Below are 14,282 nucleotides of genomic sequence, written 5' to 3' on the forward strand. Positions count from 1 at the left end.
CCGAGATGATGACATGAGCCGAAAACAAGAGTCAGATGCTTAACTGTCTGAGCCACCCAGGTGCCCCAAGTCATAAGTTTCTTAAAAGAAATATGAAACTTTTCACTAAAAGTACAGTGTCAGAATGATCATAATTGGAGCTCAAAGTTGGCTGGAACCCTGAAGAATTTCTTCATTGTCTTCTATTACTGAAAACAGTACTCTGATTTTGAATAAAATGCTTCAGAGGAAAAGCCTGCTAGCATGAAAATCCTAGGCATATTTTATACATCTCTATCAGATAATACAGAGACAAATGCATAGAAGGCAAACAAAACACCCTTCAATTCTGAATTTGGCTTTTATTTTAAAATACACTTAGCATGGAACTGTTATAGGACAGAAAATAATAAACCACAAAGAAATGGAATATTTTCAAATACCTTTTAAGCTAGATATAAAAATTGACAAGATAGCATAGACCCAAATTATGGGAAATAGTCCCTAAAATTCAATTCATTAAACAAATTTTGAAAGAAAAGTTCTTTGCACATTTTCCAACGTACCGATATGTTCCTAAGTGTTTTAGTTTCTTACTAATAGGTAAAGGTCCCAAATTTAGTTGCTTTATTTAAAATTATCAGATTCAGTGTTGGTAAAAATTACCATGTCCCTAAATTCTCAATCGGAATTACAAAAATATGAGCTCAAATTGTTATGCTGTCCAAAATAGAAACATCTTAAGTGATAATTCTGGATAATCAGACAGATATTGCACTAAAGTCAGTAATTCCATACCTGATGCTCATTTATATGGAAAGTTAATTCTCTTCTTTATGAAAAACTTACTACAAATAAACTTAATGTTAACCTAACTACAATTACACTTCAAAATATAAAGGCACAGACAGAAGAATAAAGAATAGTTTAATATGATACCCAAATTTTCCACTGTGAAAATAATAAAAATTGAAAAAATAATAGGATCTGAAATACTGATACTTTTAGATTTTAAAATTTACCTTAAGTGGCTAATAAATGGGTATTAAAAGCTAATACTGCTAAATCCAATCCTTTCCAAATAATTTAGAAAAACGGTTTGTTTACAAATGAAGCATGTGCATTGTCCCACCTATAAATTTCAATTACATTTCCATTCATTGGAAATATCTACCTGCAGTATAAACAATCAAGACAATGTACAAAAAATATATCTTGTTCCTATAACTTACAATGCACAGAAAAATACCTACAAAAATGGAAATATTTATCCATTCAGCTTCCCAATAAATTAGTGAGAAAGTTTAGCCCATTCCACATTTCTTTCCAAACAAAGGCTAAAGAATTGAGGGTGGCTTACTTCTAGCCCTGTTAGTTTGACATGTATTTTAAAAATATTTGCCTGATTATGTGTAACTTAAGATAAAGTTCGCATCTTACTTTTATATCACAGTATACATGGCATTTCTTAATTCAGCAACAGAAAGGCACAATTAGCAAGCAATAAAATTCAGTACCTGAATTATTAAACTGATGTCCAGAACAACTGCAAATAAAATACATTCAACACAGTGTACAGAACTTAAAAAAAAAAAAAAGGAATAAAAAAACTAATTTTTCTGAAAATTTGGTCCGTTAAAAATGCCTCCCATGTTCAACATCATGGGTAACATGAAAGGTGATGGCAGTGTAAAAAGAGGCAGTAAATCATTATGTGGTGGCATATGAATTCTGGCCTAGTAATTATGCAATTCAATTAGGAAATGGCTCCCATAGTAAATAAATGTTAAATATCTGTTAATAACAGCGTGCCTGTATTAAGCCCAGGTATACAGGTACACTGTTTGCATATTATTATTGATTTTATAATACAGCCCCACAGTTTAAAATAACTTATATTATTTCATATATAACATATATTAGATACATAATTGTACATTATGTATCTTAATATATATTATATATAACTCCAATTCATAACAGCATAAAACTCTCCAAACATTACATGAACATTCTAAATGGATACTTATCATTTTCTTCCTGTTAAAATAGCTCAGCTCACCTAAAACAATATCTAAATGTGCAATGATAAAATGCACTGACTCTTATGAATTTACTTAAATAATTATTTAAGTTAAATTCCTGCAAAAGCCTAACTCTGATTTGGCTTTTAACTAGAATATAATTTTAGATATCGGTAACTGATACCCTCCTTTCTTACAAACAATATTTCTCCATCAAGAGATACCAATAAAGAAAAATATGTAAGGAACCAAAAATGTGATAGAGAAACCAACCATTCCATAGGTAATATACCGATAAGGAAGTTCAACTTCCATGTGTTGTCTTGCTTTTCGAACATCATTACATGGTATATTGAAGATTTTACAGGCTAAAGGAATGGTGATCTTTTTCATTATATCTCTGACTATTAGTACAAATACCATCCCAATGAGGATCCGCAATATGGCTTTTCCACACAGAGTCACAGTAATGGGGGGCCTAGCTAATGGTAGAATATCCAGAGAAGGATCTAATATTAGACCCATGTTATAGGTAACATGAGATCCACATGCAATTCCAGCACCACTTCCTAGAATCTCAGCTGTGTCTCCTCGGGATGTACTCCAGGTGTCAAGAGTGAAAGAAAAGATCCCCAAGGCTAAGTGAAGCCCGATGATGATTAATGGAGCATATTTGTGAGTTTGATTGAAGTTGTCAATCAGGTCCACAAATGGATAGAAGATAGCTAAGATTAAAATGGTATATAGGAATCCAGCGATAATATCCTGGGAAAAGAGAAGAGTAGTTTAGTATAATACTATTTTTGACATTTAAAAATGTATATTTCACATTTTAAATGTTAATAAATATAAATTTTTTAATTGTCACATTTTCAGAGTAAACTTTTACTAACTGACCATAGTAAGTAATAAAACTTTAAGTGATAATAAAAAGATCAATTTGACAATAATAATGAAAGTATTGTTTTAATAATTCTACCTTTTTATAAATTAACTACATATATACTATACAAAGATTTGTATTTAAGTCCCCAACAATAAATTATGCCTAAATTGTGTAGTTTTATTTCTGGGGGGAAAAAAGACTACACAGCTGACCCTTAAACAACAAGAGGAGTAGGGGCACCAACCCCCAACACAGTGGAAAATTCACATAAATTCACAGTGGAAGATTAACTTTGCCTCCCCCAAACCTTAACTGATACCCTATTGTTGACTCAAAGCCTTACTGACAGCTAAACAACTAAGACATATTTTTTTAATGTTATATGTATTATATGCTGTATTCTTATAATAAAGTAGGCTAGAGAAAAGAAAATGTTAAGAAAATCATAAGAGAAAAAAAATCATAAGATAAAATACATTCACAGTACTGTAAAAAAAATCTGCACGTAAGTAGACCCATGCAATCCAAACCCATGTTGTTAAAGGGTCAACTATAGTTGCGTAATGTTTTTCTGACTTAAAATTTTTATTATGAAATAATTGGTACACAGAAAAAGATATGTAGAGTGTATATGAAGTTATCAAATTAATACCTGTGAAATCACTGTCCCCCACAAGATCCTAATATTACCAGTATGTTGAATCTTCTGGTATGCTGTCTCCCAACTCTATCACTATGTATCCTCCACAAAGGCATTTAGAAACCTGAGTTTTGGCTGAATAAATGCCTGTTTTTAAAAACTTTTATCACATACCTCCAGAAAAAAAAAAATCTAGTTTTGCTTCTTTCTGAGCTTTAGAAAAATGTTATGTAGTATACAGTCTCCTTTGACTTGCTTTTTACATAAGTTAACATTAAGTCTTATGGATTCATTCATTATATGTAGTTGTAGGTCATTCACTTTCACAACTGCGTATTACTTTGCTGTGTGATTATACAGTTTATCCATTTTCCCACTGATGGTCGCTTAAATTGTTTACAGGTTTTGGATTAGTTTATTGGTTATGGTTGAGCTGGAGTGCTTTCTTAACTGGTATCTATTCTTCAGCCAACCAGGGATACTACAGATAGTGCTACTATGTTCTTTGTTTCAGTGTTGCCTGGTATGGGTCTGCAAGAGTTTCCTAGGAACAGAATGGCAGAATCACAGGATACATGCATGTTCAATTTTATAAGACAATAAAAAAATTTCCAAAATGTTTATAAAAATTTACATCCCATCAATCGTTGGCATTTTTGATGTTTAACTTGGATTTTCCTGATTATTAATATCTTTTCATAAGTTTATGGGTTATGCCTTTTCTGTATAATGCATATTTGTGTCTTCTTGTAGCTGTTGTTTTAGATTTTCTTTTCTCTTGCTTTTTTTCATATGGTTTTCATATAAATCCTTTATATAAAATCTTTTATCAATAATATGTTCTGTAAACATCTCTTTTGGATTTTGTGGCCCGCCTTTTCATTTTCTTTATGGCATCTTTTGATGAGCAGATGTTCTAAATTTTAATGTCATATTTATCATTATTTCTTGTTTAAGAAAGCGTTCCCTGCCACAAGATCATAAAGGTATGTTATTCAAAAGTTTTGAGGTTTTGAAGTTTGCCTTTTACACTTAAGACTTCAGTATACTCCCCAATTCCTGCCAGTGTTCTCACCGTGCAGCAGTTCTATGAAAACTTTACCATGGATCAGCAAAGTCAACAGTACAATGCATTGTTCTAAACAATATAAAATTCTAAATCAGAATACTATGAAATGTAAGAATAGCTAACGATATAATTACTAAAGAGAATAAGAACCGCATATGCAGCTAAAAATTTTGAGGAAATTATCCTCTTTAGCCACCACCTTCCTAGGAAGCTTAGCACATTGCAGACACACAAATATTTATTGGATGAATGAATAAATGAATCCTTTACAGGAATTTATCTATTCTAACAAAATCTACTAAATTACTTGAAAGTGAATATCTTTACTGTTTTTCAACAATTACATTACAACTATCATTAGGAAAGCATTTTTAAAATTTATTTCCATATAGAACAAGTTTTCGTGGATATTTTCTGATTCTAAAATATGAAATGAGATTATTTAAAAGTAATTATGTTCCCTTTACATAAGTGACTCCTTTAATAGTAGGTCAAAGAAAGATAGAATCACTTAGCAAAATGTTTATGAAAGTATAAACTAACAATAAATATCATTTGTGTATTCAAACTCCTTAGAAGGACATATAGAGCATTTCACATCTGGCTTCTGTCTAGCATAATGCTTTGGTGAAGCATGTGACTCTTGATCTCAGGGTTTTGAGTTCGAGCCCCATGTTGGATGCAGAGATTACTTAAAAATTTAAAAACCTTAAAAGGAAAAATAACACTTCAACGCCATATCCCATAATGAATTTATAGACTCTATTTTCTATCATCTTCGAATTACCTTTCCTTCTATATTTTAGGCAAACCATTTAAGATTCTGCTCAGGCACCTATCTCCTCCATAAACTTTCTCTTCCTACCCCATAATAAGGAATTTTCCTCCTCTTCATCTCCATGGCATCTCCTACAAACCTGCTGTAACAGTTACTGCATTTCTTTGCTTTCTATTTCTACCAGAAAACCAAAGGTTCACAACTCCTGTGCCCTTTAAAAATCACTCAGGAACTTTACAAATATTGATGCCTGCGCCAATCCTCAGAAATTCTGATTTAATTGAATTGAAGTGGGAGTAGGGCACCAATTTAAAAAAAAAAAAAAAAAAAGCTCCCCAGTGATTCCATTTTGCAGCCCCAGTTGAGAATCACTGCATTACATATTTGTATTACATATTACATATTTAGTGATTTCTCAAAGGCAAAGGCTTTGTCTTATTTATACATATATACCCAAAGGCTGGCACACAGTAAGCGGGCAATAAATATTTGGTTAGTTAAACTGAGACAGAGTAATTCTTTAGACTCCTCATCTTGATTATATGTCTTGCTTGATAAGAACTCTGTAAGAGAAATAGATGAAACTTTTTTCAACTTATTTCAAAAAATAGATGAAACTAATTTTTTTTCAACTTAGGCTAAAGAACATTTTCAGGGAATAATATTTTCTGTACTGAAAACGCTGTTGTAATACTTTACATTTAGTGCCATATTTGATCCTCACAAATACCCTGATATGGCTCACCTGGAACAATCTCATTTTGCTCTTTTGTCCTGAGAATAAATATTAAAAGTATCTTTGTCCCCTTTCAAGGAGTGTCCAAATTTGATAAAAATTTAGGGTTACCTTAATTACCAGTTTTTAAATAAAGAAAACTGGACTACTGTCATAGAGCTAGGTATTTAATCTTATAGATTGAAGGTGCTCAATACATTTATTGAAAAAAATGAATATTCTCAGCATTAGGAATTAAATATTAGAGTGAAAAACTAAATTTTCAACTTTTTTTTTTTTTTTTTTTAACATGAGGTCTTCAATGAAAATTCACTGAAGGGGTGCCTCGGTGGCTCAGTCATTAAGCGCCTGCCTTCGGCTCAGGGCGTGCTCCCGGTGTTCTGGGATCGAGCCCCACATCAGGCTCCTCCGCTATGAGCCTGCTTCTTCCTCTCCCACTCCCCCTGCTTGTGTTCCCTCTCTCGCTGGCTGTCTCTCTCTCTGTCAAATAAATAAATAAAATCTTAAAAAAAAAAATTCACTGATAGTACTAAAAGTTACCTAAGAATTATTAATTGAATTTTACTGCAGTTACTCAAAGATTCCAAAAGTGGCCCAAATTCTGACCATGCTTTTGGATACGGAACTGTCAAATTATGTAACTGTCAAACCTCTTTTCTTCATATTTGAAATCACTAATTGCCATATAATCACACTTTTATGAGGTCATGTTCCTTTGGTTGCTATCTTATCCTTTATTCCCTAACCTGTAATTAAAGGCACAGTTCTTGCAAAATAACTCCAGGATTTTGGCTACCAGGATAAAAACCGTTGCTTTATTTATTATTAAATTTCATGACTGATTCAAAATTTTCAGAATATGCTAATGTGGAAGTGTTCTGAGCCTTGTAATTCTCACATAGAATGTGTACCAAGTTAGAAGTTTTAAATAAATGACAATTAATGAGTTTTTTACATAAAACCACATATAATACATTTACTGTAAGGTTAAGTGAAAGGAAGGATTAATAGCTCTGAAGTTAGCTATTTTTTTATTATAGTTCTTTCATACCATAGATATAAGTACATGTTCATTCCTGTGTTTTTTACAGTACCTTAAAAAAAGAAAAAAAATGAATCTGTTAAATGACTTTGAGACTTTTTTACATTTGATCACTTTTTAATATCATTTTTACTTTTTTAAATTTTAATTTATTCATTTATTTAAGTAATCTCTACACCCAACGTGTTTAAGCTCACAACCCCAAGATCAGGAGTCACACACTCCTCTGAACCAGCCAGGCGACCCCACATTTGATCACTTTAAGAATTCTTTAAAATAAAATAGTTTATAAAAATTATAATTCTAGAAATATATTTCAGCATAACGCAAAATATCCAATATTTGTTGTCCTCTACTTTTTTTGTAGAGCTCTAGGAATATTAAACATAGATTGTTATATGACTCTACAGGTCTACCTCCTTTTCAGATTGAGTTATTAATTATTTATGGTATTACCCTGAGTGGTTAAGGGCACACTGAGCTTCCAAGCAACAGAACCGGAAGGAAGGAACACTTGAATTCATGACATAAACGTGATGGCTATCATCGTGGTATCAATTTAATGTATAACATTAAAATGTATACTAAATGGTTTTAAGGATTATAGCACGACGTATGCAATAAAGAAAAAATGTTAAACGTAACAAAAAGAAATGAGTAGCAAATTTTCCAAAAAAAACCTTAGCAAATAATTTCAAATACCAATTAGTTATAAATAACTTATATGCCCTCAAGTTAACAGATAATTACCCATTTGAATGGAATATTCAAGGTTATCAAATTTATGGTAGAAAATAATAAATATCATAAATTCAATAAAGATTTATTACATGTTAAATCTAAAGTTTTATCCTTTTCATTTCTCCTGATCACGAAAGAGACCTAGAGAGACTGGTGATCTGCTGAGATTAGAATTCAGGACTCCTGTCATGTCCTCGTGGGTTGCTGGGTTTTTCAATTATAACATATTTTATTTTATTTATTTATTTTTTTTAAAGATTTTATTTATTTATTTGACAGAGATAGAGACAGCCAGCAAAAGAGGGAACACAAGCAGGGGGAGTGGGAGAGGAAGAAGCAGGCTCCTAGCAGAGAAGCCTGATGTGGGGCTCGATCCCAGAACGCCGGGATCACGCCCTGAGCCGAAGGCAGACGCTTAACCGCTGTGCCACCCAGGCGCCCCAATTATAACATATTTTAGGTGTCCTACTTCTAATTTCAATATGCCAGTGATGCCAGCAGTTTCAAACAACAAAATGTATTGCTGGAATGCATTTTATTTTATTTTATTTTATTTTATTTTATTTTATTTTATTTTATTATAAAGGCACTGTTAAGGATAGATTCTGGAGTGTTTATCTTTAATTAAAATTCAAACTTAATATGTAATCATTATAGAAAAACAAGAAAATACAGATTAACAATAACAAGTAGTTATTACCCAGGAATAGCCACTATTAAGACTCTCAATGTTGACTGTTCTAGAACTTTCTTTGTAAGATGTTTCTGAGTTTTTTGGGGTTTTTGTTTGGTTGGTTTGATGTTTATTTCTTGTTACAAAGTGGATTTGAGGGGTACATACTACTTTAAAATCTCATACTATCTTTCTAAAAAGACTTTCTACATATAGACATAAAAACTTTCAGTACAATTTTGGGTAAATGGATTTACAACACATTCATAATTTTACTAATGTAGAAACAAAATAGTAGTTTTATAAGTACCCAGTACTTATAAATGGACTGCATTTTTATGAATTTAAATTTAAATTTTGAGAGCTAGGTTTTAATAATAAAGAAAAAACAGACGTAGTAACTCCTCTCTAGTTTTCATGGAATTAAGAAAATCAACTTATGAAAGTAGGTAGATGTTGAAAATAAACTAAGCTGTTGCTCTTTGTGTTGTAACAATAACAACAAAGCTTATGGCAAATATTGAATAAAGTGTTCATCATAAATTATTTAGAACACATTACCAATACTCTCTTCCTTATGTTAATGAAGACGTCGCTTAGATAATATGGTATCTAAGCACCTATTGGCAACTTGTAGGGCATACACTGCCTATAGTTCCATACTAATTCCACAGTAAATAGTAAAGATACAAATTATGACCAAGAAAATAGTTCAAAACGCAGGTAATTACTAAAACATTAAAATATAGAAAAAAGCAAAAATTGTGGGAATACATTAGATCCATAATGTAAAAAAAAGGGGGGGTTCTTTATAGGTATAATTGCATGCATCAACTAGCAAATGATAAGAAGCAATGTATCATTTATTACGAAAAATTGTGGTCTTAACACAGGGCATAATTTACATGTTTGTAAGTTACCCATGATTTTACTTTTAAAAGGAAAACAAAAATGTGTAATACTACACATAATAAAATTTGGTAGCTAGTCTGAATAAAACTGATGAAATATTCTATGGAACAAGAAGGTTTCTGAATAAAGGACTAGGGTTATCAGATGTATGATCTGAAAATACATCAATATTGTTCTTATATCAGCTGATTCAAAAATAGACATCCAGTATCTAAAAACTGAACTCAGCTTGAATATTTGACCAATCCACTAAACATCTGTTTTTTAAAGAACACATCTTTTAGATTATATATTCAATATAATCAGATTCTTATTACTCTTTTTATTATGATAATAAACCTAGGAGTAATAATATCTAATATCTTTCCTTCAAGAAATATCAGGTATTTATTTTTATCCTTCAAAGATGCATAACCATTTGGTAGTTTTTTAGGAGTAATATTACTAACTTTTGGGATTGGAAGGGAATAACTGACAAGGCACAGAGGTGAATAACATTTTCTCTTGCCAAATATTAGATCTGACCTAAAAATATAATACTTGGTCTCATTATAAAATTAGAGATTAGTCAGACAGAATTATATGTAAATTCACAATTTGTATTAATACAAATAATTATAAAAAGTTTGAACACAAATAATTTGCTTATTAAAATAGTATTTGCGACTTCTGGAAATTTACTAGTGAAGGGGCAGCTACTGAAGGTAGGCAATCTAAGTAAAAAATAGAAACCCAATATTTCTATAGCTATTAAACAAGTTAAGTAGATATTTTTATGAGTAGAAAATTCTAAAAGGACAAGAAAAATTTGTTTCTAGTTGTAAGTTTTTTGATTCCATGAGTTAGTTCATATTTATTTTTTTTCTGATCCTTTATCTACAAAATACATAATACATTCAAAGAATGTACTAAGAGACACCACACTAGATGCAAGGGACAGAGAGAAAACATACTTTTCTTATGTTGCTTATTGTCTAGAGGGGGTGACAGATAAAAAAAAAAGCAACTGCAGTTTAGCATAGGTGCTGTGCCAGAATTATGCTCAAGATGCTCCGGGAGAAAGGCCACCTAACCAGTCCAGGGGAAAGATGGGGAATGTTACAAGGCTTTTAGGAGATAAGAACGTTTTTGTAAGTCTTGAAGAATCGATAAAATAGTTAGCTAGACAAAGAAAGAGAAAAGGGTATTCCAAGCAGAAGTTACAGCATTTCTAAAGGTATGGAGATAAGAAACACATTTACATTTGAGTAAACCTAAGTCACTCAGTAGGGCATCATATTTATGTTTTGGAAGTAAACTACAACAGGAGATTAGAAACCGTAAGGAGTGATGTCAGACTGGAAGTAGGGCTACTAATGAAGCTATTAATCTGGTGAAGGGATGATTCGAGCTAGAATTAAAGAAATGCCGATGGGGGGGGGCGAAGGAAGTGAGTGGGTGTGGCTAAAATGTACAGGGTCCCTGTGCCGTGAAGGAGGGAGAAACCTCATCCTGAGCATTGTATTTGGGTATTTGTGATTGCTGGAACTGTTTCTATAAAATACATGATTACTAAGTTAAATGTTCACAAAACATCATGGTTTTTTGTGCTTTTTGTGGGGTTTTTTGCAAAACAAGATTTATAATAGTATTTTCTCAGGTTTCCTGTAAGTTTGAAAATGATTAAAAACCGTAAAACTGCCTGTCAATTTCAGAAAAAAAATAAAGCGCTATGAACACAATGTTTTCCTTACCAGAATGGAGTGCATTCCCATGTAAATTCTACTTAGGCAAACTAGAGAACACCAGCAGGGAATAAGAATCAGTCCATACATAAGAGGATACTAAAGGGGGGAAAAAAAGTAAAATTAGTTAAATAAATTAGGTTAAATTTAAACAAGGAAATAAAATACAAATCACTATACCACAAAACTCCACAAACACAAGAACTGTGTTTTTACTCCCCATTGTATTCCTAGCACCTAAACCTAAGCTTGGCACACAGCAGATGTTTAAGAAATACTTTTACGGGGGTGCCTGGGTGGCTCAGTTGGTTAAATGACCGACTTTTTATTTCGGCCAAGTCATGATCTCAGAGTTGTGAGATCGAGCTCTGCTTAAGATTCTCTCTCTCTCTCCCTCTACCCCTTCTCCTCCTCCCACCCCCCGCTTGTGCTCACTCTTGAGCAAGTGCGCTCTCTCTCTCAAAAAAAAAAAAAAAAAGAAAGAAAAAGAAAAAAGAAATACTTTTGCATGACTGAACAAATGAATGAAATCTGGTGTTTTACACTCTTCACTGTGAGAACTGGCTCATTTTCATTTCTATAGTAAAGACTTAATCACTGGCATGCTGCAGAAGAAAAACAGGTAGGAGACATATTTTCCATGTAGCTCCAAAATGAAATACCTCTGGGATAGTGCTTGAATCTGATCCATGTAAGTGTCCTTGCTTCCCCAGGGAGGAAGACTGAGCATTATATCTCCCTCTCAGTTCCATCCGCTATTTGTAGTTTCTGTTGGTACTTTCCCATCTTGTATTCAATATTCAACGCCCTGTAATTGGTTTTCCAATTTCACTAAAGTTTCAAATGGTAACCTTTTTAAGAAAAATTGTGGAGGGATACTGGAATCAGAAAGTCACAAAAAGGGAAAAAACATAAAATATAGACAACTCTTGGTATCAAAGGCACTGGTGTTAAGACTTGGCTTTCAATTTATTTATATTAGAGGGAAAGAGGAAATGATGGATGGATACGGGCAAGTTTGTAAAGGAAGAGGGAAAGGGACACAATTGAGGTAGTTTATGCCCTAAAACTTCAAATTTCTCCATAAATTGAAGCCAGGGTGGTTCAACTCAGTAAGAAATCAACGTGGTTCAATGAGAGGGGGGTTGAAAGAAGGGAGATAGTAAGGCTGCAAGAAGAGTGGTAGAGATTTAGTACATAGTTTTTTTTATTTGACTGCTCTACTGTATTTGACATGGCCATCATTTGAAAGTCTAAATACTCTTTATTTCTATAGTATCACATTCTGTTTCCTCTTTTACCATCTACTTCTTTTCTCTGTTTCCCACACAAGCACATATCTTCCTCCTCTTGTTCCTTAAACACTGGCATAAATAAGGATTCTGCCCTTAGCAGTTCTTGGTAGTCTCAGCTTTTCTTATTTCTTAACTACTACTCCTCATGCCGAAGACCTATGCATTCCCTTGCGTTAAGAACCACATAGCTGACGCCTGCACCTGCCCCTTCTACTGCACAGCTCTCTCTATGGAGTTAATTAAACCTACTAGACTTCAAACCAATGTCATCATTCTACCACCCAAACTTGTTCCTCCTCTCATATTCCCTATTTCATTTGGAAACCTCATAATCCACATAATAATCTATGAGAAACATGAATCATCCTTGATTCCTTCCTTATCCCTCATATTCAGCCAATAATCATGTCGTGCTGATTTTGCCTTCTAAATATTTCTTGATTCTGTCATCTCTTTTCCACTCTTCTTAAACTGTCCTTATTCAGATCCTCTTAGTTTCTTTTCTAGACTCTACCTATTTCTCCAGCCATTCTTCCTCGTGCACGAGGAACTTGGTTAATGGGGTAGACATGTAACTATATAATGAAGTAAGTGCTATGAGAGTACACTAAAAATTCTGAGGGATTCTAAGGGATGGATACTTAACTTAAAGATGTGAACAAAGTCACCCAGATTAAGTAAGATCCAAGTTGTCCTGAGAGATGAGTAGGATTTAATCTTTAGAAAAATGGAGTACAGGGCAAAAAAAAGATAAAAGGCATTATGAACAGCAGGAACACCATGAACAAAGGCTTGTGGGGAAGAAATTGTAAGAAGTGTGGTTTTCTAGGAGAATAAGCTTACACTCTAGCTGGGGGAAGGCACTAAATAGTGAACATAAAGTATGCAAATTGTATGATACTTAAAGATATATAAATTATATAAGATGTGTTAAGTACTATGTGTTCAAGTGTGTTAAGTACTATAGAGAAATAAAAAGAGAACAGGTGTTGAAACAGTAATGTTCATCAAATATTCCTTATGCTCCTCCACATTTTCAGGTTCACTTGCAGTTACATTGGGACTATGTGACTAGTTTAGCCAGTGACTGGGGAAAAGTGACTCATGCCACTTTCAATCATTCTATGATCTCTCTCTTCCTTATAGATGCAACCCTGGAAGCCACATGCTGAGATGTATCACAAGATAAGCAAACTTCCATCAGCCTGGGTCCCTGAAGACCAGACCTTTCTCAAGCTCTTACAAAAAAAAAAGAAAAGAAAAAAAAACAAAACAAAAACCCAGAAGTGAACACTTCCTAACTCATTCTGTGAGGCCATTATTACCCTGATATCGAAACCAGACAAAGACATCACAAGGAAACTACACACCAATATCTCTTGTAAATACAGGTGTAAAAAGCTCCTACAAAATATTAGCAAACCAAATCCAAGAGCTCATTAAAAGTATTATACATCATGATGTATGGTGTGGGATTTATCCTAGAAAAATGAGGGTGGTTCAACAAAGAAAAATCAATGTAATACATCACATTAATAGAATTAAGAAAAAATACCCATGATCATCCTTCATAATAAAAGCACTCAAAAAACTAGGAAAGAAGGGAATTTCTTCAACGCGATAAATAGCATTTATGAACTACCTACAGATAACATACTTAATGGTGACAGACTAAAAGGTTTCTCCCCAAGATGGGAAAGACAAGATGTCTACCTCTCACCGCTGTCTATCACCATATTATAAGTTCTAGCCAGAACAATTAGGCAAGAAAAAGAAATTAAAG

General features: G+C 32.9%; 1 protein-coding gene and 1 long non-coding RNA gene across 3 annotated transcripts in view; one reads left to right on the forward strand and one right to left on the reverse strand.

The window, feature by feature from the left end:
• Nucleotides 1–13,785, forward strand: part of LOC123800639 (uncharacterized) — a 49,074-nt gene extending 35,289 nt beyond the window's left edge. The window contains exon 2 of the long non-coding RNA XR_006781968.2: nucleotides 13,646–13,785. This is a non-coding gene — a long non-coding RNA (uncharacterized LOC123800639). The remainder of the gene's footprint in view (nucleotides 1–13,645) is intronic.
• Nucleotides 322–14,282, reverse strand: part of SGPP1 (sphingosine-1-phosphate phosphatase 1) — a 32,165-nt gene continuing 18,204 nt past the window's right edge. The window contains exons 2-3 of one of the 2 annotated variants that reach the window (XM_045810425.2): nucleotides 11,214–11,303; nucleotides 322–2,768 (exon numbers count right to left, since the gene is read on the reverse strand). In XM_045810425.2, coding sequence (XP_045666381.1) covers nucleotides 2,217–2,768; nucleotides 11,214–11,303 — 642 coding nt within the window. In that variant the 3' untranslated portion in view covers nucleotides 322–2,216. The remainder of the gene's footprint in view (nucleotides 2,769–11,213; nucleotides 11,304–14,282) is intronic. The other variant, XM_045810426.2, reaches the window with a different exon arrangement.

The sequence above is a fragment of the Ursus americanus genome, chromosome 26 (assembly GCF_024610735.1).
Source record: "Ursus americanus isolate L20-20 chromosome 26, mUrsAme1.1.p, whole genome shotgun sequence".
Classification (NCBI taxonomy): Eukaryota; Metazoa; Chordata; class Mammalia; order Carnivora; family Ursidae; genus Ursus; species Ursus americanus.